The sequence below is a fragment of the Melozone crissalis genome, unplaced genomic scaffold, assembly GCF_028551555.1.
Source record: "Melozone crissalis strain CALT ecotype California unplaced genomic scaffold, PUWL_Pcris_2 ptg000013l_1, whole genome shotgun sequence".
In the NCBI taxonomy this organism is placed as follows: domain Eukaryota; kingdom Metazoa; phylum Chordata; class Aves; order Passeriformes; family Passerellidae; genus Melozone; species Melozone crissalis.
Window position 1 is genome coordinate 23,738,548 of NW_026535791.1, and position 27,892 is coordinate 23,766,439.

The 27,892-nt window shown below is 36.3% G+C and overlaps 1 protein-coding gene across 2 annotated transcripts in view; it reads right to left on the reverse strand.

Annotated features, from left to right (window-relative positions):
- The window catches only part of KLHL1 (kelch like family member 1), a 187,689-nt gene extending 174,986 nt beyond the window's left edge, over positions 1-12,703 (reverse strand). For both annotated transcript variants that reach the window (XM_054271674.1, XM_054271673.1), the window contains exon 1: positions 12,216-12,703. In XM_054271674.1, the coding sequence (XP_054127649.1) occupies positions 12,216-12,703 (488 nt within the window). The remainder of the gene's footprint in view (positions 1-12,215) is intronic.
- Positions 12,704-27,892: the final 15,189 nt, after the last annotated feature.

Here is a 27,892-nt window from a genome sequence, read left to right on the forward strand (position 1 = left end):
AAGATCCTGAAGTATACTGAGCTTTTCCTACAGTACAATAATCATGGGTGGCTCTGTTTAGACTACACAAAAAGCCAAGAGGGAAAAACAAAAACAAACCCCTGAAGAGAGATGTTATTTGACTTCACCTTGCAAAATAACATATGCCTAGACACATCTCTGTGGTAAAAGAACACTTAGATTTTGGGGGGGAAGAAAAAAAGGGTACTTTCCAAATTTCATTTGAGATTAATTGATCTCACAATTTTTTTTAGGTTTTTGTATCTTTTTTTTTTTAACTGTTCTCTTTTCAAAATGTTTTTGCGTCATCCCTAAAGGAATTAATTTCAACAGCAGACCAAAGATTTAAGAAACATCTGTATCATTTCTTAATCGCCAAAATTTGGAAAGAAACCTTCCAATGAATTTCTCCTTCTGAAGTAAGCCTCCTATATTAGGATTCATAAGATAACTCATTCCTTCCTTTCCTAGTTACTCACTGCCTCTTTTTTGCTACATTTCCAGTCACCACTACAAAGGAAATGGGACACTTCAGACAGAAATCTCCCTTATTAGAAAACCATGTTTCATTCTATGCATTACACTCTTAATGATATGTACTCTTTCACTATGAGAGGATTAAGAGTCTTACACATAGAAAGGTCTTATTTCAACTCTCAGTTTTAGTAATGTTTGAAGCCTGTCATGAAAACAGTATCACCTGAAGAAAAATCAACTTTTCAACTTTCAAGGTGGTGAGAGAAATGGCACTAGCCATTACTTAGAGAACCATATAAAATGGTTTAAGTTTTTATTTTGTATCTAATTCACTATCTGAAAGCAAGAAACTTAATTATATTTTCCACAATATTTTTAAGCTAATGTAATGAAAAATATGACATAGAGTGGGATAGTTAGGGGGGATAACGACAAAGCTTGTGCACACAAAGGAACACATTAAATTTCACATAGTTAAAGAGTTACAGTTTGATGAACTAAATACAAAAGTTTTCATTATGTACTTAGGCTTCTTTTTTATGAGTATTGTGGATAAATTTATTTTACTGTAACATTTACTTGATGGAGATTTAAGATCTTTAAGGACTTTAAGGACTCAGACTCAAAATAGCTAGTTTCAGTTCATAAATTTCCCCATGCAATTAATTTATTTTTGCTTCAGTGTTCTGTCTTAGAAAACAGACAAACAAACCCACAGTAAACAAATACACAAAACAAATCGCCCACAAATAATAGTACTGGCATTCACTTTCAATAAGTGGAATTTCTTTAAACATTAAGCTTTATAAGATATCAGTCTGTGCATGATGTTAAATGTCTAAATGAGGGGGACTGATTTTGGTTATGCATAGTCATGAGATTTGGCACACCACAGTAGTCCACCAGAACAGCAAATCAGATGAACTCATAAAACATAAAGAGAGGATGTACTTAAATTCTAAAAGATATATTCAATGACTGTTGTAAAAAGTGAATGATAAAAATCTTTGAGTCCTCATACAAAAGGTTAGATTTTTTTTTTTACTGTGTCAGTATCTGCGGGCAACATTTTCATAGAAAGATACTTAGTGACAGTTTGTGAGATATTATTGAATGTTCTTCTTTCTTCAAGGCAAAAAGATTGTCATGTCTAAACATGTCACAGTTGACAGAAGTTTATCTAGTTTACTATAATCTTATAATCCAAGATATTCAAGAGTCCACACCACTAGCAGTAAACCTGTTTTGTATTTAAAAAATACAGCAACATTTCTTTCCTGTGATAATCTTTTCTTGGTACAACATGTTTTCTAAAATGATAGTAACTTTTTTTACCTGGAATTTCTTCAAACAATCCAAGCATTCCTTGATTGTTCTGGACAATACAGTAGAGCTGAGGCTGTACCCAAACAGATCAGAAAATAAAAATTCATTTTTTCACAGGCTATGTGTCTGTTCATGTACTCCTATGATTAAATTTTAGCAGTTGTGTGGAATACTCGATTCATATTTTACTTGCTTTGTACTCAGTGCAACACTTCTGCAGAATGCTATCTAGACATTTGATCCTACTTCACATCTCTGCTGATTATGGTTGTGACAGGATAGCAAGTTGCACTATTCCATATTCATTTTCTCAGAGGTCTTTTACTTTTTTCAAGATTATTGTGTGTATTTTAATTCTCTCCTACAACATATGGGTGAATCATTTAAAAATATTTTCATTTTTATTTTTAAAAAGCATATGCTTTACTTCATTTTTAGTCCTTACTGACTTAAATGAAAGTACTGGGTGCAAAAGAAACATCTAATTCCTACTGATACAACTATTGTTCCTAATTTTGCATGTCAAGGCTTTCCTCTTCAATCCCTTTTATATCAGTTTTCATAAATTCCATTTAAGTCTCCAATGAACAGTGTAGAGAAGCATTCACTTTCATCTAAATTTCTATCCTCTCAAAGACTATTACTTTTCAAACAAAAATCATTAATCTTCTAAATTAAAATACCAGAGTCAAGATATGCAAAAACTTAGCTCAGGAGGATTAATTATCATCAAATATGTTGGTGAAGGCATTGTTGATTAACAAAAAATTATTAATTGAATTTTGCTATTAAAAACAACATCTTAGATGTGACTGTAGTTTGAAGTCCTTATGTTTATCAATAGAAGACTAAAAATAGTTTAAAGAACTGTTCCCACTAACTAATAATATGGAGTTGTTTATTTTATATTGTTTACTTTCTCTCTTCCCTTCTTTCTCCTTTTTCCTTCCCTATTTTTGATGTCTCATTTACTTTGGAGTTACTCTTACTATTGCTGCTTTGAAGGGGTATTTTTGTTCTGAACTTCAGATAATTGATATAAAATGTGATTATCTTTGTGGTTAATAGCAAAAATTATGATGAAACAACTGACAGAAGAGAATTCAATAAATAAATAGAGCATAAATAAGAGCCACCAGACATTACACACAGAAGGTTTGCATTTAGCATGATGATTATCATTACAAAACTCTATAACAGAAATAACTTTATGAATTTAATCTTCTGGACATTCATAAACTATTATCATTTGACTGCATGAACAAAATTATAGCAAATTAGTAGTGGATGGAGGTACACCAATATTACATATTCCAATTTATAAGTAGAGAAATAACAAGGAATATGAGAAAAAAAGCAGTGAACCAGATTGGCCTGAAGGCTTGGACAGGTGATGCACCTGACTGGCCTATGAAATGAGGCAGTAGGCAATCAGAAGTCCATCTAAAAGCTGAGTACCTGAAGTGTCATATATTCCTGCAAGTACATATGCAGTGCTTTTTATAATGTTTTCTCCATACTTGCTGAAGGTAAAATAACTTCTACACTCTGAAAGAACCTATTCCCAGCTAGAATACGAAATAATCTCAGAAACCATAGTTTCAAAGAAAAACACAGAGCACAACAGAATTTGGCATGAAGTATGTATCCTGTACTTTTTTCTCCTTACATAATTCAACACTATTTTTAGGTATGGATCACTTAAACCATCGAAGAATCTCTAGAAATAATTAGGAGGCCAAATAGTATTGAGTCCTAGGACTTTATTCAGCAAAGATGCTGCATGTGATTATACCCATTCAGATTCAAGGATCTTTTGTGATTTTTAAAATTTAATTTGGTTTTGTTTTCCTTCATGAGTTTTGCACAAAGCAAACTTATGTAGCAGCAAAAAGACACCAAGGTCAAAACAGTGCTGTTTTTTCCATATGGTAAGAGTGCGAGGAAGGATGAAAACGGATGACAGAAAATACAAATGTTACAAAAGGTTGAATATTTTAATGTTGATGAAATATAGTCAAACAGAAAACTTGACTGATGCAGTTAAAAAAGGAATGAACTGCAGATGATGTGTTCCATGAACTTCACCCAGCTACTTATTAAAGAATAAGAAAATCATTGCCTTATTAAATCCATAAAATCAATCCTGTGTGATAAAGATTGTTGGTTAAGATTAAAAAAATAATTTTTAAGTTTTGAAAAAGACATTTCCATCTCTCAAATTTTGAGATAACGGCAAATACTAAAATATAAAAGCTCTTATTTTCAATTTTACATAATCTTACATGTTTTATTTCTAACATTCCATTTTAATATAATAAGTTGAAGTCCAAACTTTGGAATACACACAACATTTAACCAAGTCTTAATTCTCTCTGTGTTTTTCTGTTGGCTCATTTCTGAGAATTAAACACCCATAATTTATTTTCCATTTTATCTCATTAATTAAAGTCAATATTTTCCATGAGTGAAGAACAGATGAAATTCCACATAAAGTAGTGAAAATGGAAATCAAGAGATAAGATGTGCCTGAGCAAGTGAAAGAATGGACTGAGGGTCCTTATTGATAGGAAAGGTCTGTGTGACAGCCAAAACGTGGCAGGGAGAGATGGAGTAAAGGACTGAAGAGTAAAGAAATAGGACATATGATTACAAATGTGCTTTGGAAAACCAGGCTACTTGTGACAATCCCCTCTGATGCTGTGAGTATATATCATTAGGACTACAGAACTGTAACACTGACCTAAACCGACAGTAATCCTCAGCACAGTCAGTGCAAATATTCAAGACTTCAGCTGGAAATAGAAGATATGGAAAGAACAATGCGACATAAACTTGAAGCATGTATTGAAACTTCCAGCTAAATTTTAACATGAATTTTGGAGAAACTTACTTTCTTTTATTTTGAAGAAAAAAGTTTTCACTTAAAAGACTATTTTTAAAGTATAAATGATGATAATGTTTCAACCCAGTATTACAGTTAAAAGTAACATTTTCAAAAATTTAGTAATAAAAGATTTAAATTACTAATAGAAAAACATCTAAACAAAGTTATAACCTTAACTTACACTCTTACTAAAAAGTCATAATAGTTTAGTATTTTGGATCTATGTTCATCTCAAATCATTGGTAAGCTATGACTTTTTGAAATAAAAATCAGAAAATTTAGATACTGATGAAATTAAATTTTTGGTAAAGTTCAGGTTTGGGGATTTGGGTTGCTTTTTTTTTTTAGTATTACTAGGGATTATTACACAGTTACTTGTCTGAGGAAGTTGCAGCAGTTCTCAACTTTTTACAAGATAAATTCCCTTTTTGAAACTTTTAACAACATTTAGTTCTTTCCCTAGTGTCAATAGTTTACTTTAGATCATTGATTCTGTATTCTAAAAAATTGTTCTAACAACACCAGGAAACTTGTATGCTAGAAAATTCTGCCAAAACATCACAGCATAACATTTAAGGAGTAATTTTCATCTAAAAAATGCAAGCTTGAGATACAGAAAGAAAGAGCAAATTCTTAAACTGCTTCCAACAGGGTACAAAAAAAATGTGTCACAAGGATAAGAAGAAGCTGCTGGAAAGCAATGATTATGTGTTAAGAGTATGTTTATCTGTATGTATCAGCAGCATTCTTATGAATTTAACAGATTCCAACAATATGCTCTATTTTTTTTCCATGTACAATATTTAAATGAACTTCACTGTTCACAAAAATATTATATAGGAATCAACTCTAATTTATTTATTAAGAACTATATAAATTATATACATATATGCACTTTTATATATATGTAAACCTTATCATGTTTATATTAAGAGAGAAATGTAGATGGTACATATTTATTCGAGCATATATAGACTTATATAGATCCCTACTGTTATTATTCCAGAAATTATTTTCTCGAGGGAAAAAAAAATTTATTCAAGCCAACAGTATTTGTGCAGACTTATCTACAATGATTCACCATCAATTGGATTTTAAAGATGGCTATTCTCTGTTCTTTCTTTTACTTTGACTATGAAAATGTTGAAAAGCATTTCCCTTTTGTAATGTTCTTTGATGTTACCCTTAAGAGGTCCATAGTTTTCGAGGTATTTCACTGATTCAGTCACTCCCTGTGCAACTGATATTTTCACTGCCAAATCTTTCTTTAATGTTGCATTTTTTAAAAATATTCCTGCAAAACAGTGCAACTTATTCCAGAGGAAAACACAATGGTTGGTTTTGTCAATGTTGAAAGTACTTGGGTAACAACAACCAAAAAACTTGCCAAGTCCTTTGCTTCCTGGTATGTTTAATGGGCTCATGTTCTCTAGCAGCATCCATACTTCTATTGAGATGAGTGATATGCTTCTTACTAACACTTTGAGAATATAATAATTCAATAATTCTATCCATTTATTGTATCATTTCAGAACAGTTTGAATTTGCAATGCAGACTTCAAATTATGTTCTTTTTACCAAATTTAATTGAACATTAAACATTTAAATCAAACATTTGAACCTGAATTAGCCACTTTAGACTATTGTTACACTCAATGAAGAGAAATAGGGATATCTGAAAGATAATTCACCTTCTTCAAAAATGTGCATCTAAGATAAAGATGAGATGAGATAAGATAAAGCCCCATCATGGACTGAACAAGTTACTCAAACTAAAGTGTCTTGCTGACCCATTAAACACAGCAAATACCACCATCAGCTTGGCAGCCAGTGATAAAACAAATCAGAGAACAAGGTAAAATGGGGAGCTGAGGTAAAAACATAGGAATGGGAATTCTATTAGGATTTTCTTAAAAAATGGCTAAGGAGATAAGGGAAGGCTTAAATGATACCGAAATTCAAAGATTGCAAAATACTTAGGGAGAAACAGAAGAATGAGAGGTCCAAGAAGCTGTTAATGAACTAGGGGAAATCTGACTTTGTTTTTGGAAGCATCTAGGAAAAGGTACAGGCAAGACTGGACAGAAAGTAACCTGGTTAGTAAATCAATGAAGCAGATGGTAAGAGAAGTTGGTAAAACCAAATAATGATTTCTGGGTAAGGAACCTAGGACTTGAAGAAGGCAGTTGGGAATCCTTTGAGACCATGGAAAGCAGGAAAAAAAGAAGCAAGAATAAGGTAGAGGACAATACATATTCAATTAAAAAAAAAAAAAAAACAAAAAAACAAAACACAAAAAAAGCAAAACGAATGTAACAAAAGACAGTAAGTTCCAGAGCAGCAGGAAGAAAGATATATGAGTCTGCTTTTCACAAAAATTCCAAATGCAGTGGAAGACTCTAAAGCCTTACAATGTCTTCCGCTGTGGAAGTCCTCAATATTCCAGCAGAGAAAGTACACAACCACCATTGTAATTACCAACAAAAAATTAAGAACTTTCTTCTATGTCAGTTATTCTATCAGTTCAAGTGTCAATGGGATACACAGTGAATCCTCAGGTTTCAGTTCTGTATTCAAGTGATGGACAAAAGAAGTGCCAGTACATGAAGTGACTTGTGTGCTCTTCTGCTTCTTTTGTTAAAAACCAAACCAAAACAAACAGCCAAGCTTTAGAAATGCTGTTCTACAAGTACCAAAGCCAGTTTTTAAAGTTAGGAAATTCTAGACTCAGATTCTCTTTGTAACCTATCTAATTCCATACACGTATATATATACAGTCTTCAGCTATGTGATCCTGCACTATTTTTATCACCTGATTCTTCTGCATCCCATGCACGGAGCATAGATCCTCTGAGAATGAATAAGAACTTTGGAGGAGAAAGGTCTGTGGCCTGTGTTGTGTAGCAACCCTGATTCTTTTGTTGTGAAAGTTAAAAGTATAAATATAAAAGCCTACAAGTTACATAACCATTTTTAGAAGTTTCATAATAAAGTTGAAAAACTGGCTCATGACAAAAACAAATGGATTATCCTCTTCTGATTCCATAACCTAGAAATGCAGAATTGTGTGATCTATATTCCACCCCAATAATTAAATTACCTTCTTAACAAAGCAGTTTATATGAGATAATACAAAAAACATAAGCAGCTAATAATTTGATTTCTTTAGGATCTAATTTTTGGATCTGGTTATCACAGGAGAAGGAAGGTATGGTTAAAATATGGATAACACCTCAGAAAGGCCACATGATCAGTTGTGAAAATACGTGAAGTTGTGAGAGCTCACAGGGTAGACTAAGGCACAGGAAGGTATCTTGATTCTCCTCTTCTTGTAAGTTCAGGTACCAAGATGAAAGCTGTAAACAGGAAGCTCCATTTACTTAGAAACCAGGGACCAGAATCTTCTCCTAAGACTAGATAAAGTTACAGCAGTACATGAAATAGTCAAGTAGCATATTTTATGACAGTTTTATCTACATTTTCTAAAATGGACAAAATATTTTCTCATTAAATTAGAAAGCTGCATCGGGAATGTTGCTCGTCCTGATAGGTTTCAAATTCGTAACTTTCTACAGCAGCATGCCAACCACAAGATTGTAGGTTGCTAGGAGAAAAGGAAGAAGACTTGGAAGTGGAGACTGATTGGCAAAAGCATCAAAATGCAGGATTTGTGGGCTTAGAACAGAAAAATACAAAAGAAAAGCTTATACAAAAGCTTTGACCATATAGTTTAACCGTGCACATTTTTATGTTCCTGATTCTACACTGATCACAGTGATTTAATTTAAATAAATAGTTTTGACCACAGAGACATGCAAACTAAATTTCTCAGTTAATGTTTGAATTAGAAAATTATTGTCTCACTTATTAACCTTTTGGATTCCCATTAATTCTGAATTTTTTACTTCCCATTGACAAAACTTTACAGAAACACAGTAAAATACCTTCCTCAGTACTTTTTTTCTAGTGACTCAACATTTGAGCATGAAACTCTGTTGTGTGAGGAAGGCACAGTATTCAGTCCTTTTCCTTCTTTCTTGACAGTACACCACTATTAGAAAGTATCTAATGGTGGGAAGATTTGCCATCTTCTTTCCTAAGCTATATTTTTGAATTCTTGTATGTTTTATGGAAGACTTCTGCATTTTCAGTGCTTGCTTTACGTGGGTTAGGCATATCTGGCATATTCTTCTTGGCAGTGTCTCTTAAACCAAATGTTAATTGAATTCTGTGTTCTCCACTCCTCTCACACACAACCAGAGGAGTCTGGGACTGGTTTGCAAATGGGCTCATCATTTATGGGTGCAACTGAGAACAGAGAAAGCAGTGGGAGAAAAGTGCTATATGTGCTGAAACCAATCAATTCAATTTTTTTTTTTTACTTTTATCTCTCTTTCTGGCTTGCCCCTCCTCTGTAAAATAGGGCTGTTGTAAAAATAAACCTGTTACTAGTTTGTGAGGAACATATTGAGTGTAGTGGTGAACAGTGCCAAGGGCTCATGAGGAATTACATCTTCATAGGATTCGAATAGTGTGAGGCAAGGAAAACATGCTACCACCTATTCAGGAAGGAGGGGCTAAAATACTAACTCTTTTCCTATTAAGTGAATCCCATTCACGTTGAGGGTTGATTAACAAGTCACCTGAAAAGAGCCATTGTGAACATGTAAAATCTCCATTATAAACTTTGATGGATGCATCACAAATCTTTGCACTGGTCTTTTCCGAGCATTTTGAGGCGGATTTTTAAATTTTAATTAAAAATTCGTATTATAGATTTTTTTTTTCCTACCGGTTTTGTCTCAGGAAATGAAGATCAAAAAAAGAATCTTTAAATATGCACTGCATCTATTGACAATTTTGTCATGCCAGCTCTAAACCAATTTGATATGCATGTTTCCAAGAAATTTCAAGCAATGAGACCATGTTCTAACACTAATTGTTAACTGTAAAGCATTTTTTTCTTTTTACAGATACAATATAGAAAGTAGAACAATTAGATAAGTAGTTTATAACATGCTCTATCTAACCCTTCAGTCTTCTCAATGCCAGTAGGACTATCCATGTTTATTCCTTACTAATGCATAGATAAACTGTACAATTGTAATGACAGGATGTTCTTCAGAAACATGCAGAAAAACTCAAATTAGCAAAGTAGACTGTATTTATTATTACACAACCATATTCTCTCATTAAATAAATCCCACAATATCTAACAGAACATTAAAACCAAGAATTCAAGATTGTCCAGCTTTGTGTTTAGCTTAGATGTAGAAACAGTAACTAAAACTCCACTGAAAAACAAATCCAGCTGAGCTGAAAAAGGATACCAGTACAAAATTCATGTACCAAGCTGAGGAGACTAAATGAGGAAAAAAATTAATACAAAGAAACTAACAAAAAAAAACCCCAAACAAGAATCCAACCAACACTATTTTGGAGATACAATCATACTAAGTAGGCACTAAAAAAAAAAAACCAAAAAGCAATTTTCACTTCTACATATATGTCAATAGCAGAAAAAACATTTATAAAAAGACTTATGTCTACAGAATGAGTGAGACATAACTTTCCAGGGCATTAGAAGATTGTTGGATCAAAGAACTTTCAAGCACAGAACTGTCATTTTTGCAGCACTTGACCACCTCTTGACATAACATACAAAGTTCCTAGAGGGAAATGAAAGGTTCTTTAATAAGAAAGAGAAAGTCAAGTCTTAGACCCTAAAACTATCTTAAACATTTTCGTACCTCAAAAGGTGGCATTTTCATCAATAATGAAATCACATCTCCTGAAGCAGTTGTTTTAAATCTGAACAAATTTGAGCATATTTCTTCAACAGGATTATGAGCTACTGATGACTAGATGTGTTGTTTCAGTAACAATGAATGAAGAACATGAAATGGATTACGGAAAATCGAGAGCAGTAATCAGATACATAGTGTCACAGAGTACATACATTCTATCAAATGTAAAATCTTATGTACAAATCAAGTGGTGCCACTCAGTAAATTTCGGTTAGTATGCAGATTTCTACAGAATCTCAGATCAGTGACACACCTAAATGAAAAGTCCATAGAATGAAATTACATTTGTAATAGTTTTTAACCTCTCCCATTCCCTCTTAAAAAACCTTGAAGATATAATTTTAGGGTTGGTGTATTACCTGTCTTTGTAGTGTATCTGATAATTGCAATTGAATCCTAGGATAAGCACTTTCTTGTTGCTCAGAACAACTTCCAGTGTTCATAAAAACTTCAGTATTGCTTTTGCTTTAAAAATATACTGTAACCCACTTAGCAGCTATTTCACATGTTTAAATTACGTAGCTCCTATGAAATCAACTATGCTAACAGACAAAACAATAAGAGATTCAAGGAGAGAATATATGCTTTAGAGCTCTCTGAAAAGGTGTAACATACTCAAAGTTACACACCCATATGTTTATCTACAGCTGTACTAATCCAAACATAAGCACAGTGCTATCCCTTCATGTCATAAAATATTTAATACTATATATTTAACTTTTAATATGAAAATAAGAACAACAAAACAAATAATTTATTTTATTTCTTTTCATATTTAGAAACTGAACAGCACATTTCTCTCCATAGGGAAAAAAAAAAAAAAAAAACCAAACAAATAAAAACCAAGGGAAATGAAAATGAAGTAATCTTAACTGTGGGGAGGCAGGAGCAAGCAGAGTTAAAGTAATGACTCATTTTACGCTTAGGACTATCTGTATCAGAGTTTTTCTGAAAGCTCTCTGTCAGATACATTTCCTTCTTCAAAAGATTTTAATTTCTGTTTCAGCTGGGCATGAGGAGGGCAGGGGATGGGAAGGAAAAGCAATTCAACATTAACGCATTTGTATGAAATGCAAGATTCTGGATGTGTCTTTCTTGCTCTTACATTCTCTCATGTGTCACTCAGTTGATGACTCATAAAATTCTTTCAAGTCTTATTTTTCTCTGAGGTAGGCTGTAACACCGCCGAGTTTCAAGAAAGCTTTTACTTGCGAGCTTTCACCTGTCATCCCAGTACCCAGCACAACACCACCTCCCGCTAGCGTTTTAATAAACTTCTGAGAAAGTTGGGGAGCGACGGTCCCCAGCGCGGAGCGCCGGCTTTGAGAGGAGCCTGTTGTCGGGCAGGGGCAGCCCAGCTGCGGGGGCGGAGGTGCGGACAGGGACAGGGACAGGGACAGGGACAGGGACAGCCACAGGCCAGGAGCAGGGGCACGGCCAGGGGCAGGCCAAGGGCAGCATCCCTGGTCCGCGACACCTTGACCGTGAGGCTGGCCGGTCTGGACCGGGACCCTGGGCAGCCCTCCAGCCGCCCTTCCCTCCGCCTCCAAACCCCGCCAGTTCTGACTGTAGGACTCATCCCGCTCCCAGACCCGCACCCTCCCGCACCCAGGCCAGCACACCGGCCCGGCTGCGTCCCCGCCCCGCCACAGCCCCGCGATGAGCCCCGCGATGCCCCCGCGGACCCGGGCGCGCAGGTGGCACCGGAGCTGCCCTACCTGTGCCCGCCTCCGTCACCTGTTGCCCGGCTGCCTCCATCGGCGCAGCCCCCCGGCGCCTCCTCCCGCTCCGCCGGCGCCAGGGGCTTCTCGGGCTCGCGGGCCACCTCCATCCCGCCGGGCACCGCCTCCTCCTCCTCCTCCTCCAGGGACTCCACGTAGAAGACGGTGCGGGGCGGCGGCGGTCCCGGGCCGTGCCCCGCGGCCGGCCGGCCGCCGGCGGGCAGCAGCGTCCCGTTGGGCGGGCTGGCCGTGGTGGCCGCCGAGGAGGAGGCGGAGGAGGCGGATTTCTTCCAGAAGACGCCGTTGCCTCTCTCCTGGCTCTTCAGCAGGCGGCTCTGGCTCGGTCCCCAGTGCTCGAAGCTGCTGTCGGGCGGCAGGCAGCCTCCCCCCGCCGGGCCGCCCGCCGGCGAGGGGTGGCTGAACAGTTTCCAGCGGAGGCGCAGGATGTGCTTCACGTCGAAGTCTTTCCTGCCGGAGCCGGACATGGTGCCGCGGCGGGCGGGGGACGGGCGCGGGCTGAGGCGGGACTCACGGCGGCCAGGCAGGGCCCGGCGGCGGCAGCGGCGGCAGCGGCAGCGGCGGCTCCTCCGGGCAGCGCTGGGCTTGTAGGGCGAGGGGTGGCAGCCGCCGGGCGGAGAGAGATGCGCGCACACCCCAGTGCGGAGAGAGAGGGAGGATGGATGGAGCGATGCACAGAGACACCCAGCAGGAAGGGGAGGAAGAGAGAGGGCGAGGTGCCCAGAGCTGACGAGAACTGCACGGTGATCAGTGGAAAGGGGAGGAGAGAGAGGCAGAATTGAGAGACATCTCTCAGGGGAGACGGACACTTGCGAGGGAAGAGCGGGTGAGGGAGGCTGCTAGGACGCGCTAATCTGATTAACGGGGGAGCGAGCTAGAGCCCGGAGAGGAGCGGCGGCGGCAGCATCCACATCGGGAGGCAGGTGGCACCTCCTCAGTCTCTTAGAGCTCCGTGACCGAGTGCGGGCAGAGAGGAAAAAGTCACCTGGAAGCCTCTCTCCACCTCCCGCCTTCCCATCCCGTTTCTCTGGGGAGTCCCATGCCTGCCGTTATCTGGGATGGCAAAGCCTGAGAGCTGGCACAGGAAGAAATCGGGGCTCCTTTATATGCACTGTACGTAGGAGGGGGAAAAAAAAATCCCGCCCGTGAGGCTGTCAAGGTCCTCAGTACACAATTTTCTGTCTATCTCGGCGCCTCTCACCAAGCCGCCCCCTCCCTTGCATGTGACGCAGATGTGCTCTGGGGCCGTCAGTGAGAGGAGACAGAGGGAAAAGGAGATGCTGCAAGCTTCGTCGTGCAAGTAAGTCGGCAGGTCACCAACTGCCCCTCACAGCCTCCTCCTCTTCTCCCTCCAGTGCCGGTCCACTCACCTTGGTATTTTGGTTCTGAGACAGCTGTATATTACTGGGAGCAAAATAAAGTACAACAGCAAATGTATCAGCAGCAGTAAACAGAAAAATGTGAATAATAGGAGTACTGACTTAATAGACTGCATGGAGACTGGGTGAGGTTGCAGGTTAACAATGTATTCTGCAGGCTCCATTCATTAGCCTGTTGGCTCAGTGTTGCTGTACCAGTGGAAAACATTGGCTGGAGGTACAGTGTGTCAAACAGAAATAGCACTACGCATCTGCTTCTTACCTTTCATACCTGCTCTTAATGCAGTCTGACAGTGCTAAACCCAAGGGAGATTCCTTTCACAACATAAGAGATCTGCTTAGGAACATCTGCCCACTTGGGAGGGGTGTCACAGAGTACACTGCATCGGGGACATAATTACAGAATTAAAAGCTTTATGGTGAAATGTAGGAGAGGGATATGGCAGTAAAATTGCATATTGTCATCTGGCTCATAAACCCCACGCATGAGAAGTTGGTGGCAATAAGATGATACACAGAACACCTGCAATTCACCTGTACCTTACTAAGTAATCTTCTAGAAGAAGATTTATCCCTAGGAAAATGATGAAACATTGTATTTTCAACCAGGAATCTTTCCATTGGCCAGCTTTACCCATGCACTCATGAGCTCTCAAAAGTTTGTTGTTCTAACTGTGAAATCAAGAAATAAGGTTGAAGGAGTTATTTCCCTCAAGCTGGAATGTTTTAACTCCTAATTCATAAAGTATTATAGCTTGACAATTCCTTCAGGGAAGCAAAAAAATCAAACACAAATTAAAAATTTTATTACTGTTATATTTACTTGATGACTGAAGTATATTACTGTTTTGTTTAGCTTGTCAGTGGAGTACTGCTTCTGGATAAAAACCAATATTAGGGTTTGTGTTCAACACTGATAAAGTCTTGGATTTAACAGTACCAGAATTCAGGGCACAAAGTCCTACTTTCAAGGGAAGAAAAATCGCCACTGTGCATTTTAAATATTGATCTATGCCACAACAGCTGGACTGAAAAATCCCTGGTGCCTCAACTTTTTTCTCAGTTTTCAGTGATAAAAAAAGACAAAAAGTATTCTAAATTTCTAAATCAAACAGAAGAGACACAGTTCATTTTTATCCAGGAACTGATCTGAGTATGTGCTGCTTAGGAGAGCATTGGGAAGAAATGCCTAGAAATCTTCATCTAGAATAGGACAGATGAAACTTCAATAATTTGAGAGTCTAGAAATGCATGTCTTATGATGAAATATATGAAATCATCTATAAGGTATACTGGCTACTTGGTGTCTAGTTACATGCTTTAAAAGATGGGGGTATTTTCATATAAAATAGTTTTAATCAAGTAATATATAGATAGACAGAATGCTATCTCTTCTGTGTTTAAGACCTGTTAACTGATTAGGCCTATTCAGATATTTGATTTAAGGAGAATTGCATCATTTCTTGCCATGTTATAAATCTTATTAATTTTTAAATCTGCATTAATATTTAAATTGATATTTTGATGTGAACCATTGATAAGTTAGATATTCTATCTTTACTTCACCTAAACAGATACATATAAATGACAATACATTCCAAAAAACTATATTTTCTAATTATACTTCAGAGGTCACTCAATGAATATATATTATAGTGCAACACAAGAAAGTGATTTAGGTTTTTTATCACCTGCCCATGTAGTACAAGCTATCAAGCAATTATAAGGAAAAAAGGTAGAAAATGCTTTAGGTTGTTATTCATATGTTTTTTATTTCAGTTATGTCAGTAACTGAAATAAAATCTTGGATTTTTTAATAACTAAAATCTGGGCTCTTCAATATATCGTGTACAGGCATTGACATACTTAGCATTACTTGAACCTTTCATATTGTGGTGTGTGTAAATAATTTTTTGCAGTAAGAGATGCATTAATTTGGCAGGTATGGCAGCTTTTTTTCCTGTATGAAGATGTATGAACACTTGAGTATCATAAAATGAAATCTGGAAAACTGTCTTGATTATCTTAGTTCATATCATGATCACAATTATTTTGTCAATTTACAGTAAACAAGAGTTACTCCCCCAAAAAAAGCTATATTGAAGAAACAGTAATTGTCAGTATTTATAGTTAATTATTAAATTTCTGAGCATGAAGCAGAAGAATTAAACAGGTTGATTTAGTTAGGTTTTCACAGAATCTTATCTTCAAATTTCCCAGTGAATGCTTTTGACATATGCCAGGGAGGCAAAGAACATATTCTGGATTATCACATGAGAGAAAAACAAAATACATTTGAGTTTCAGTTAAAACTTCTGGTACATAAAAAATATTAACTTAACTTTGTAATTTGTCTAGGCTTTCTTCTCCATCAAGAAGAAGAAAAAAGATAGTTCTCCTACTGGAGTTCTAGGGACCTTACTCATAGGAATTACATTAAAATAATTAGCTTACTAGTCAAATATGTCTTAGTCTACTGATAAGAGATTGACATAGACATATGAACAGAACTATGAAATTATATTTGTTTTTTAGGTTGTCAAAGGGAAACATTTTTATGTCTTGCAGCCTTCCGTCCGTATCTTATGTGTTACATGAAATATAGCCAAAATAATAATGATCACAGGTAAACTTTCCTGTCTGTTGGTTGCATACTGTGTATCACATTGTATTTTTGTTTATTAAACAGCATTTCTCAACTTCCACCCTTGATGTAGTTTCCCTGGATTATTCATTGCCACTCAAATCTTGAATAACTTTACAGACTTTGCTTGAAAGTATTCAAGGCTCTTTTTTCTTTATCTATTAGTCAGGAAAACAGATGAAAGAGGTTAGTCTTTATGTTCCTGTTATGAGTCAGATTCCTGACACTTTCTCTTTGTGTTTTTGCCTTTCTAATGCTCTTCAAATGAAATAAATTCACATAGTCATGTCCCTAAGGAAGTCTCATGCTCATGTTTTATAGGAAAAATGGCCTAGGGATATATATCCTTTTAATAAATCTTTCAAGTAGTAAAAAGCACTTCCAAAGAAAAAAAGCTTGAAGCAGATATCCAAATGAGTAAGGTTTTATTAACCCTCTTTTTTCCTTCTTTCCATTGCAAAGGTTTGGAGTACTGTTTATTTTTAGGCACATGATTTATGTCGAGCTATTTGCATGTTGTATCCCAGGGAGAACTGGTGGATTAGAACTGAAGTTGAGTTTCAGTTGGTTATTGATTGATAAGACAAACAACAGAGGAGCCATCATGCAAAGTAACCCCTTAGGGTTAAGAGTAGTCTTAGTTTATGTGAGTCTCAGCATTACATAAAGTCAAAAGATACAGCAAGTGAGTCTGAGAGTGATGAGCTTCTATGTGTACTGGGGAATGGCAGTTACTAATAGGAGAAGGGATATACCTCTTAGCAAACTATAAGGATAAGGCATAATTCTGGTACTGAATTTTATCCTGTCACATAATTTAATCCAGAAGATGCTAAATTTTAATGAGAATAAGCACAAAACCAAAAAAGCAAACAAACAAAAAAAACCCCAAAAAACAAAAACAAGAAAAAACAAGCAAAAATAAAAAAGAGAGCACTGTGCTTTGGGTAAGGATGATACTAGAATGAACAGTTTTACAACAATTCTCACTTTAATGTGGGAGTTCTCACACAAATGAATGAACATGCACTTCGGCTATAAAGATGCTTATTTGGTGGGTGGTTGATTACACATTCAGAAGCTTGAGAGTGTTAAAAAGATGCTGTGAAACAGAACTATAGAATACTCAGGCTAAAGAAAGTGGAGAAAGAAATTCATGGGATGGGAGATCCATTGAGAGATCATTCGCCCTGTTCTTCTAAGTTCTTTTAAGCCTTCTGATGTTTACATTCTTGTAATGAACTTTCTCACATAATTTTCTCAAAATAATTATTGTTTTGCATTCTTTTTTGGAAGAGGAGAAGTTTGATGGACTGTTGGTTTGTCCAGTGTCATTGGAGAGGTGGCACTGTCACCCTCCAATCCACTGTCACTTTTGAAAATCTATAAATGTTGGAGTCAGAAATTTAACATCCTTCTTTTTACCTTGGAGATTCCAGTGTCCATGTTGTTTTATTTCATGTCCTATAGCAACAGAGATCAAAACTCAGTGCAGAAAATGTCAGTGTGCTAAGTGATTCAAGCAAATAAGTAATGCTTTAGAATTATTATTTAAACTTTTGGTGTCTATAAAGCCTTTGAACAATTTTTATAATATGTAGATATATTCTGAATCTATTTTGGTAAGTAAACTGAGAAACCCTGGGAATAGATGGTAGTTGGGAGAAATTAAACTCTTACGTTGTTTATAATGCATACACATAATATCATGCTATTCCTCTGAGTCAAGTTGCTGAGTTGATTTTCCTCCCATAATAGCATGCAAAGTCATATTTAAAATACTATAGATATGCCTACACTTATTTACTATCATTGTTTTCTAATGGCAATAAAGTAAAGGAATAACAAAACCAGACAAAAAGCAAACCAGAGCTGATTCATTTGTCAGTACTTATGTATGTTTTTTTTTAGTGAGTTTTCAACTGAGATTGAAATTTTGAGAATGATTTTGCCTTCAATAAGTTAAACAGTCAAATGGTGTGATTTCTCAAAATTAAAAGTGAGCTAGCACGGCACGGGCTAGGTTTCTGAAAGTGTGGTGACATGACCAACGGCACTTAGCTCAGGTTTTTAAAATATTTCTTCACAGTTGTTTATGAGTGTCTCCCTAGTAATGCCAGATTAAAAAATGATATATGAATTACCCCTAGTGGTGACTTGAACAAATACATTTTCTTTGGCATTGCAGGAGCCTAGAAGAGCAGTTGCTTATCTTATATAAGCTTGAGGGACAGCAATTTCTTAATCCATTTCACCAGGATCACAAGCAGTTGTATAAACACACCCTAAAGCAGTTTTTAAATGGTCAGAGAATTACATTTAAGAAGTGCAAATGCTACAGGATTTGTTGTGGGTAGATTCACAAGTAAACTAAGGCTAGAGAAAATGAAATTATGACTGTAATTATTTTCAAAAAGTAGAGAAGTTAAAGAATATTAAAGTTCTTAAAATCCTAAATCATTTCCCACAGTTCCTCTGGTTGTAGCAGTTGTCAGTTCTCTTGTGAAATATTTTTTGCCCACAGTTCCCAAGATGCCTATTAATCACCCTTATTTGAAGAAAATGTCATGTCTTCTGTCCTAAGTTATGGTCAAGAGAAACAGCTGAACTCCATCTACTACAGGTTTGGCAGAGCACACACCTCTCTGCTCCTATGCCACACTCTGTCCTTAGACCTTAGCATTTGGAGGCCATCCATACCTCTTGCTGATTCACAGAGACAATATTACTATATATTTTAAGTGCTAGAATATATTGTAAAAATCACTATGTTGTTTTGTTTTAATCTAAAACTAACACTTCTAGATGTGTTTTCATGAATGACATCAATCTCTGGTGATGCAAAGAAAATAGGGTGTTTTGTCTTTTCTAGATTCAATAATAGTTGCTGTCATTTTTCTGTGATTCAGAATCTTCTTAGAACCAGTTTGCTTTCATGTTCTGTTCAAAAATTATGCAGCTTCCTGCTGATCTTTTATTCAATGTTTATTTTTAATCTGAATTGAAAATTTTCAAATATATGTTGGCAAATCACAGTAATAGAGACACCAATGGTTTGCAACATAGTCTCTATAAAAAGGGAACTGCTAACATTTTTTAACTACACATGTAGTAGTAAATTATATTGGACTTAATTAAATTAAACAGAGCCAATGAAACTGGCACAAGATGGTCAATACTGGTAAGGCAATACAGTTTTAAATTGTTTTTGGTTGTATAAACCAGCATCTTTAAACCTCATTCAGAAGTTAGCATAATTCAGGGAACGTACTCAGTAGGCACTTTGAATACAGCTAGAATTTTGGAGGAAAGGAGCATTTAGCCATATGGAGGTAAATGGTGCCATGCCATTTGGCCTGGGTCCAGTGGCTGAACAGAGCAGAGAACAGGCACAGGGACATTTTGTTTACTGTTCTGGACATGACCTTACAATGGTTATATTTCAGCTTATAGGTTCTTTTGAAGTTAAAAAAATATATGATTTTGGGGTAATTTTACTACTGAAAACCTTTTATGAGATATTTTGTAAGGATCCTCTATGAACAGGTTGTTTTAAAAGAAGCTTTCGACATTTTTTTAATTATTCTGACTTATGATTTTATTTGTTATTTTATAGTAAAATATAACATACACACACTAACAGGAGAAGCATTTCCCTATTTTCCCCATTCTCATGGTATGTAAGACCCTAACAGAGGTACGTTCTTTCACTTGACTTATTATTTTGTATCAAACTTTTAGTACCTTATCCTTCCTGTATTTTCTCATCTCAGTAGACAGATTCCAAGACTCTGAAAAATTGTATATTTCCAGATTAGTAAGCTACTGGCTTTTTCACCACGATATTAAACTTTCTAGTTGCAGTAGAGATATTTGTTGCTTGTATCAAGTGCCTTGTTGCCACATGAATAAGAGTAGTTTAAAGTTTTATATTGCCTTAGATATTTTTCTGTTGTTTTCAAGGAATATTGGATGTCTGGACAACTTCTGACTTCATGCTCTTTCTGGGAATCCTAACAAGAAAATACACATGTAGTTATGCTCTTGAGGATCTCTGACTGCCATTTTAATTTTAAAGTAACTTTAATGACAATGAAATCTTTATTTACAATGCATTTCATTCTTTCACATCTCCTGTCACAATCAGATAATGCATTAAAAAGAAGCGAGCAAGAAGTTACACTTTTTTTTCAGAAATATATTATTTCTTTAAAAGAATTCTTCAGCACTGAATATAAGGCAATAAAATAAACTCTTTTCACTTCTGTCCTTCCTTTTGAAAAGGAAAGATGGGGCTTTGTTTATGATTATGTGTACAAATGGTCTTTTGATTGTTTACATTCAGTGCCTGACCAAATTAAAAAATATTTGAAAATGTTTTTTTTAATCTGCCTATTCACACTTTCATTTGAACTGTGTGTCCCAAAGTGTATACTGTTGGGGCTTTTTCCCTTGGAAAAAAATTGCTATTTGATTCAGATTAGAGTATTGTAATTGTTTGAACAATTTGATAATTTTCCATCCAAATGTCATGACACTTACAGTAATAACTGTTAACATAACAATTTAATATCAAAAATTGCTTGAAAATTCCTGGCTCTAGGTTCATAGTACAAAAGCAGAAAGATTTGATTCTACGGTTAAGGACACTCTAAATTTTTTTTACATTAGTTTATATATAAAGTTTCACAAAATTATAATTATTTCTGTTTGCAGAATTGTTTTCCTACTGTGTTTTCTCTGATTTTACCTAACAAACTATCCCATATTTTTAATCCCTTGCTCACAGATTTTTTTAGAGGTAGAATGTTGTGAGAACTTAAAGAATGCAGTTGCATTTCTCAAAACACTGTTTTGAAGAAAGTTCCTGTAAGATAAGCCACCACATCAGGAACTTGAGATAAGCACAAGTGGCAAAACAGGAAGGCCTTAATTCCACGTCTAACAAAGGTGAAGACTTGCAAGTAGCACAGCAGAGCGTGCAGACTATGGGAACTTGAGATAAGACTCATCAAGACAAAAAAAAAAAATTATATGGTCACAAACTGTGGGGAAGGATACACATGCCAACCCAGGTTGTGGGAACTGCATCTTGGCCCTGTGGATACCTGGGACATGGACTGTACAGAAGTGTTTTTGTACAGAGAATGACTCTGAGACTCCCCCACAGAAGACCAGGGTGAAGAAGGACTAGCAGGATGCCGCAAAAAAAATCTTTCTACTTAATCTCTCTCTTACTCTCCTTTTATCCCCTTCTCCTCTCAAAATTCCCCTCAACGTTGAGTGAATTATAACCAACAGATATTTTTCTGATTTTTTAAAAAAATGCTTTTACTGCAAAGCCAATATTTTTTTCCATTTTATTCCAGTAGGTTTTAGCAGTTCCATAAGATTACATATAAATTAAACTTAAATGTAAAACCAAGACAAAACTTTGTTTGTAGCTGCACATGTGTAAATAAGGACTGAAATATTTTTTCATTATTTTGTTCTAATCTGAGCTTGGCAGTTTGATTGCTACAGTATATAACAAATAAGAAGGTCACTAATTAGGATACTGTGACGATCAGAACATATGTTACCTATCCAGTAGAATTTATATGGGCAGTACAAAGCGCTGCTACCTAGAAAACCTAAAATGAGAAAGCTTATTATTTATGATAACCTAAAAAGGGGACTGAAGAAAATACCAAGTAATAGAATTACTATGGTAAAGTTTTGGGCAATTTTCTTATTTGCCCCAAATATTCATATGTGCAGTTTGACTGTCAAGATGTAGTTTTTAAGTGAGGACAATGGCTATGTTTCCTATTCTTTTAAGCTAAAAATGTATTATTATCAGCAAACATTCAGTTTGCAGTTTTTTTGGAAGATAAACAACTTCAGTTTCTGAACTCTCTTTGAATTTTAGTATGGTCTCCAAAGCCTAGACCAGTCTGAAGTCTGAAAATTAAATAATGTACTCTATTTTCTGTTATAAAATGATAAATGTAATAAACAGTAGTTAAGGAAAGACAAATACATATGCAAACATGCACAACATTTTTTCTTGTACTACTGTGTGCAATGAATAACATCCAAGTACATTTTCCCAACCATTTATATTCTTACCTTGCGGCAGATTTTCTTTACTGTAATTTTCTAGGCCATTTAAGAAAATAGTACAAGGCACTGTCTGAAATACCCTAATATTTCAAACATACTAACGAGATGAGGTATCTGGTTGAATGAAATTTGTTAGGGCATAATGTACTGGTCGACAGTAAACACCTTTTAATATTCCATATTTTTATACTAACATATTCTTCCTCAATGGGACCCAGTTTGCTAGGGAAATCTTCCTTCCCTTTTTAAAAAAATATTGGTTTTCTCTTTTCTGATACTTTGGAAGAACATTTATTCTCTTTCCTTAGTTACTTTTCTAAATCCCCTGTAGAAAAGTTCACCAACTTGATGAAATTTCATCATTTAAACCTAAGTAACTTTTTTCCTTATTTTGTCTTAGTGTGATGTCCATTAATCCCTAACCTCCTTAATGACAGCTGAAGCAGAAGTGTAGACACTTCATCCTTCCCAGCATCAATGTTTGGTGCCCCTTAAGTAATGACTCAGCTCTTTCTTGCTTATCCTTTTGCTTCTGACAAAGTGACAGTATGTATTCCCTCCCTTGCCTTGGCTATCTTGGTTGCTGTTGACTTACTGAAGACAGGGAAATTCTCAGTAGCCCAGTGACCAAATGGAGAAAGGCTGCTGACACCTCGCCATTTTAATGACAAATTATTCTTGAAAATGACTAGTGACAGATTTGCAAAAAGGAGTCAGAAGTAATTTAGCAGTTAAGCACTGCAGACAAACAGTCTAAATTGGAGAGAAATGGATTTGACAGATGGACTGTTAGGTGAATGAGGAGTCAGTTGGAAAGTTGCATCCAGAGAGAAGTGGTCAATGACTCAGGGTCTCTGTGGACATCAGAGAAGAGTGGTGTCCCTCAAGAGTCCATACTGGAACTAGTGTTATTTAATACATTCATCAGTGATGTAGGCAGTGAGATCAGTTTCACCCCCAGAAAATTTGCAGAGGACACTAAGCTGAGGGGTGCTGTTGACACACCTGAAGGAGGGAATGCTATCCAGAGGAACCAGGACAAACTTGACAAATGGGCCCGTGGGAATGTCGTAAGGTTCAATAAGATCAAGTGCAAGGTGCTGCAGCTGGGTCGGGTGAATCCCCAGTACCAGTGAGGGCTGGGGTGAACTGATGGAGAGCAGCCCTGCTGAGATGGACTTGGTGGTGGTGGTGGATGAGAGATGAGAAATGAACCAACAACATCCACTTAGACCAGGAAGCTATGGATACCCTGGTCTGCATCAAAGGCAAGTCAAGAGAGGTGATTCTGTCTTCTACTCCTCTCTGGTGAGACCCCACCTGGAGTGCTGCATCCAGCTCTGCAGTCCCCAATACAGGAAAAACGTTGACCCATCGGAGCAAATTCAGAGATCCACCTCTGGATGCAAGAGGAGAGCCAAGATGATTAGAGGGATGGAGCATGTCTCCTACAAGGAAGGGCTGACAGAACTTAGTTTGTTCAGCCTGGAAGAGAGAAGAATTCAAGGTGACCTAATTGGGGTCTTCCAGCGCCAGAACTGAGCCTAGAAGAAAAATGGAGGGAGATATTTTGCAAGAGCATGTAGTGACAAGACAAGGAGGGAATGGGTTCACACTGAAATAGGGAAGGTTTAATTAGATATTTTAAAAAAACCCCACAAATTGCTGAGAAGGTGGCAAAGCCCTACAGCAGATTGGCCAGAGATGTTGTGAATGCTCTATTTTTGGAAGTGTGGATGGAGTTTTGAGCAACTTGGTGTAACTAAATGTTCCCCGCCCATGGCAAGGGGATTAGAAAAAGATCATAATCTATTCCAACCAAAAACATTCTATGGTTCTCTGTGGATTTCAGGTTCAATAGTTATCTGAAATAACTATTGAACTTCAGATTATTTGTCTTCAGATTATTAATATTGGTATACTTTATAATTTTTAAAGGCATTACTCATCTTCCAAAAATTAAATAAATATCTCAGTGTTAAATATGCTTTTTTTTTTAGTGAATATATATTTTTGTATCTTTAATGATAGCTGGTCACTGATATCTGAGTCACAAAGCACCTAACATTTAATCATAAATTAAATCTCTTTGTTAAGTAGATTGTATGATATTCTCAAATAAACTAGCTTTTATGCCTCTTGATATGTATTTAATAAAATGTGTATCAAAATCAAAATTGAATTTTAGATCTATTTTAAACTTTGTTGAACATCACTTATCTCTTGGCAACAGAAAAACACATTCCTTTTAATTGGAAATTTATGTGAAATACTGTCCTGATAAAATCTAAACTACTATTCATTAACATTTGGCAGTAAACAATTCTTGGAAAATATCCCAATATAGCATCCATTTTTATTACCCTAAATTTTATGGGAAGTAATAGTATCTTGTATTTGCCTCGTGTTTTCCATCTCAATAAAATTGGTAAGCAAAGCACTGAGGACACAAAAAAGAAATTTTATAAGCCTTAGTACTGCAGCTACATCAGGTGTGCAGATCCAGCAAGTTTTAAGGTTAAAATACCATCTTAGTTACATCTACAGTATGTATAAAGGTATCATATGGTTGAAAATATTAAGAGTCTTGATGACCAGGAAACCTAAAGACAATAGAAATATAAAATAACAGTTAAGAAAAGTATTTACCTGAAAGTGTTGTCCACAGGATTTGAGGTAGATCTAGATGGATATGAGTTAACCATCTTCATGAAAGAGTTTCAGAGCTGAAAGCCCCACCATAAATTTTTGACCAAATTACAGTAGACCTAATGGTGCAACATTTTTTTTAACTGTCAAAAATTGTCTAGGTTATTTCCTTTAGTAAGAATACAAATGCAAAGCACAAAATATGATGGAATATGCTGAAAGAAATGGAAAGTCATTATTTACATTTAAGCCCATGTCTTTTTTGATCGATTCTGAGTTTTCCCATAAATTTTTTTTTCTTTCCAGAAATGTAAGCTGGAGTGTTTCACAAGGCACTTCTGCAAGGAGAAGAATTTATTTGTGAAGCATTGCCTGCTTCTGAGTTCCAAAGTCACTGCAACCATTCCTATGCTCATCCATGTCTCCGTCAGTCGACTGTAGAGTGCTGTTGAGGCTGTAACTTCCATGGCATTTTAACAACAGAAGGGACTATTTCAAAGATACATTTTAAAACGCCTCTGAATGTCAGAGTTGCTAAACTATGACAATTTTAATGAATATGATTCATGCTAATTTGGAAAAAGAAACCAATAATGGACAGCTAAGTGAGGGCTTTGCCTACATATTTAAAACTGAAACCATACCAGATTATACAGAGTTTTCTTTTATAAATCTGCCTGCATATAAACTCTTCCTTCTGTATCTCTCAAAATAATTAAATAGCATCCTATCATTTGGTCACATAGTAATCCTTTTTTAATCTGGCCTGTACTGTATTTTAAATACTTCATGGTTTGATAAGTTTGCTTTTTTATTGAATGCACTAAAGCACTATAGAAAAAAATCCTTATTGGAATCCATAATGTTACAAATGAAGGATAAATCTATACAAAGTGAGATGGGAGCTGTCATTTCTTTAGATCCATATTTAATTGTTTCTAATCAAGAAAAGAAATTATCATTACTGCAGTAGACTTCTGCTGCTTCCTTTTGAAAGTTTCTGTTTTTCCTGCTTGGAGTTCATCACGTGTTGCTCCTTATGTGGAGGTATAAATCCAAGATAAATGAAGTGAAAATATTTTCATTTAATAAGAAATTATGAAAAAGTCATTTTGCTAAGAAAGTATAGGATATAGAGATGGATGAGCAGAAGGATGGCACAATTAAGTTCTGTTGAAATTTACTTGGTAATAAAGGTAATGTATATTTAGTCTTCTTGAAGCAATGGATTCTCTAACATGTAGCACTTGATTCTCAGCTCAGTAAATTACATTTTTTGCGGTTTATTCCATATTTTGTTAAAAGTAGGCAGTGGATATTTAAAGTTATTCTTTTGATCATGAAGGCTCCATGAAAAAAAACCAAACTGAATAAGGAATTTACAAATACTTCTGACAAGAATTGTGTTTCTTCTGCCTAGTGTGTTTCATATACTTAAGTTTTATAGATTTCTTGCTGACACCATTTAAGAGAGTTGCAGTCCAGCAATGTTGCATATGTGTGCATGCATTGCCAACTATTAAGGTGAGTAGGTGCCATTTAATTGCAATAAATTCAAGATACTAATTCAAATTCTTCCTCGGGTACAGGAAACCAAGTGATTCAGATCTCAGGCAAAGTCTTCCTAGCAGTTTAATCTATCCCATGTATGTGCACAGTCTCTGTTGTCTACCTTTTACTTTTTTCCATTCTCCACCTTTTTGCAAGTCAAAAAAGAAGCATTATGGTACTATTGAAAGTAAAACTTGGTAATTGTGCTTGGATGAATCCTAAACTATGAATGCTAACAATTAAAAAAAATAAGAAAAGTATTACTTTGACCTCACAAAATAATTAAATGTTGATATCATATTTCCAGTGGATACAGTATTCTTATTTCAAATTATATCTGCAGCTGAAAGATCCAAAAGATGAATTGCATGAACTGTATGGAAATGTTTGTGTCAAATTTTTGTTCTTGGTAGAAGCGATGGGCAGATGTGGATGTTGTCAGGAACAAGACCTCACGTGGAGACACTGTTGGTTTGGTTTTACAGGTGTGTTTCTCTAAGGTGTCTTTCCTGCAGGGCTGACTCCTGTGTTATGCTCAGAGGAACAGGTTTTGTCTACAGTCCTGATTTAGGCTGCAATGGTGAAGTGCAAGACTGCCCAGAAGGTATATCCAGGCAGCACGAATTTCAACATTAACATACCTTATCACTTCTTTTCCTTTATCTTGACTCTCTTTTTTCCACCTCCTTTTCTATGTCCCAATCTCCTCGTAATTGACCTCAATTACTTCTTCCCTATTGATCCTTGTTTTGCTGCATCCTTATCCCAATTGTTTACTTCTGTGACCATTCCTCATGTTGCCTCAGCTTCAGTGTAGGTCATTGCTGACGTGGCTGCCTTGTCACTGCTTGCCAGTGAGAAACTGCCATCCTGAAGGTCCCAAGTTATCCCTCCAATTACCTGTGAAATTTGGCCGTTTCTTGGATAATTCTGCCTTAACCACCTCTGCACCCCACGCCATGCCTCATGGTGCTCTCTGTAATTTATTTCAGCTCCTCATACTGTTATCTGTCACATCCAGCCATTTCCCATGCCGTGCTGTGTCCAGCTCAGTTAACTTTATCTCAGGGCACGGTTATAGCCAACAGCATAGTCATGGGCTTGCAGCCCTAACAAGATTCCACCCTTTATGTAAGTTCACAGCTGTTTAAAGCCAATATTCATGTCCATGGACTCTTAGGTACAGACTTTTTACTGTACTCTTAACACAGGCAACTAAGGGGACTAAAATGCCAATGATAGAAGTTCAAATTTTTATGGCACAGACAGAGATAAATGCCCATCACTTTTGTGCCCCTCTTCCTAACATCCCTGTGGTCAGTTAACTT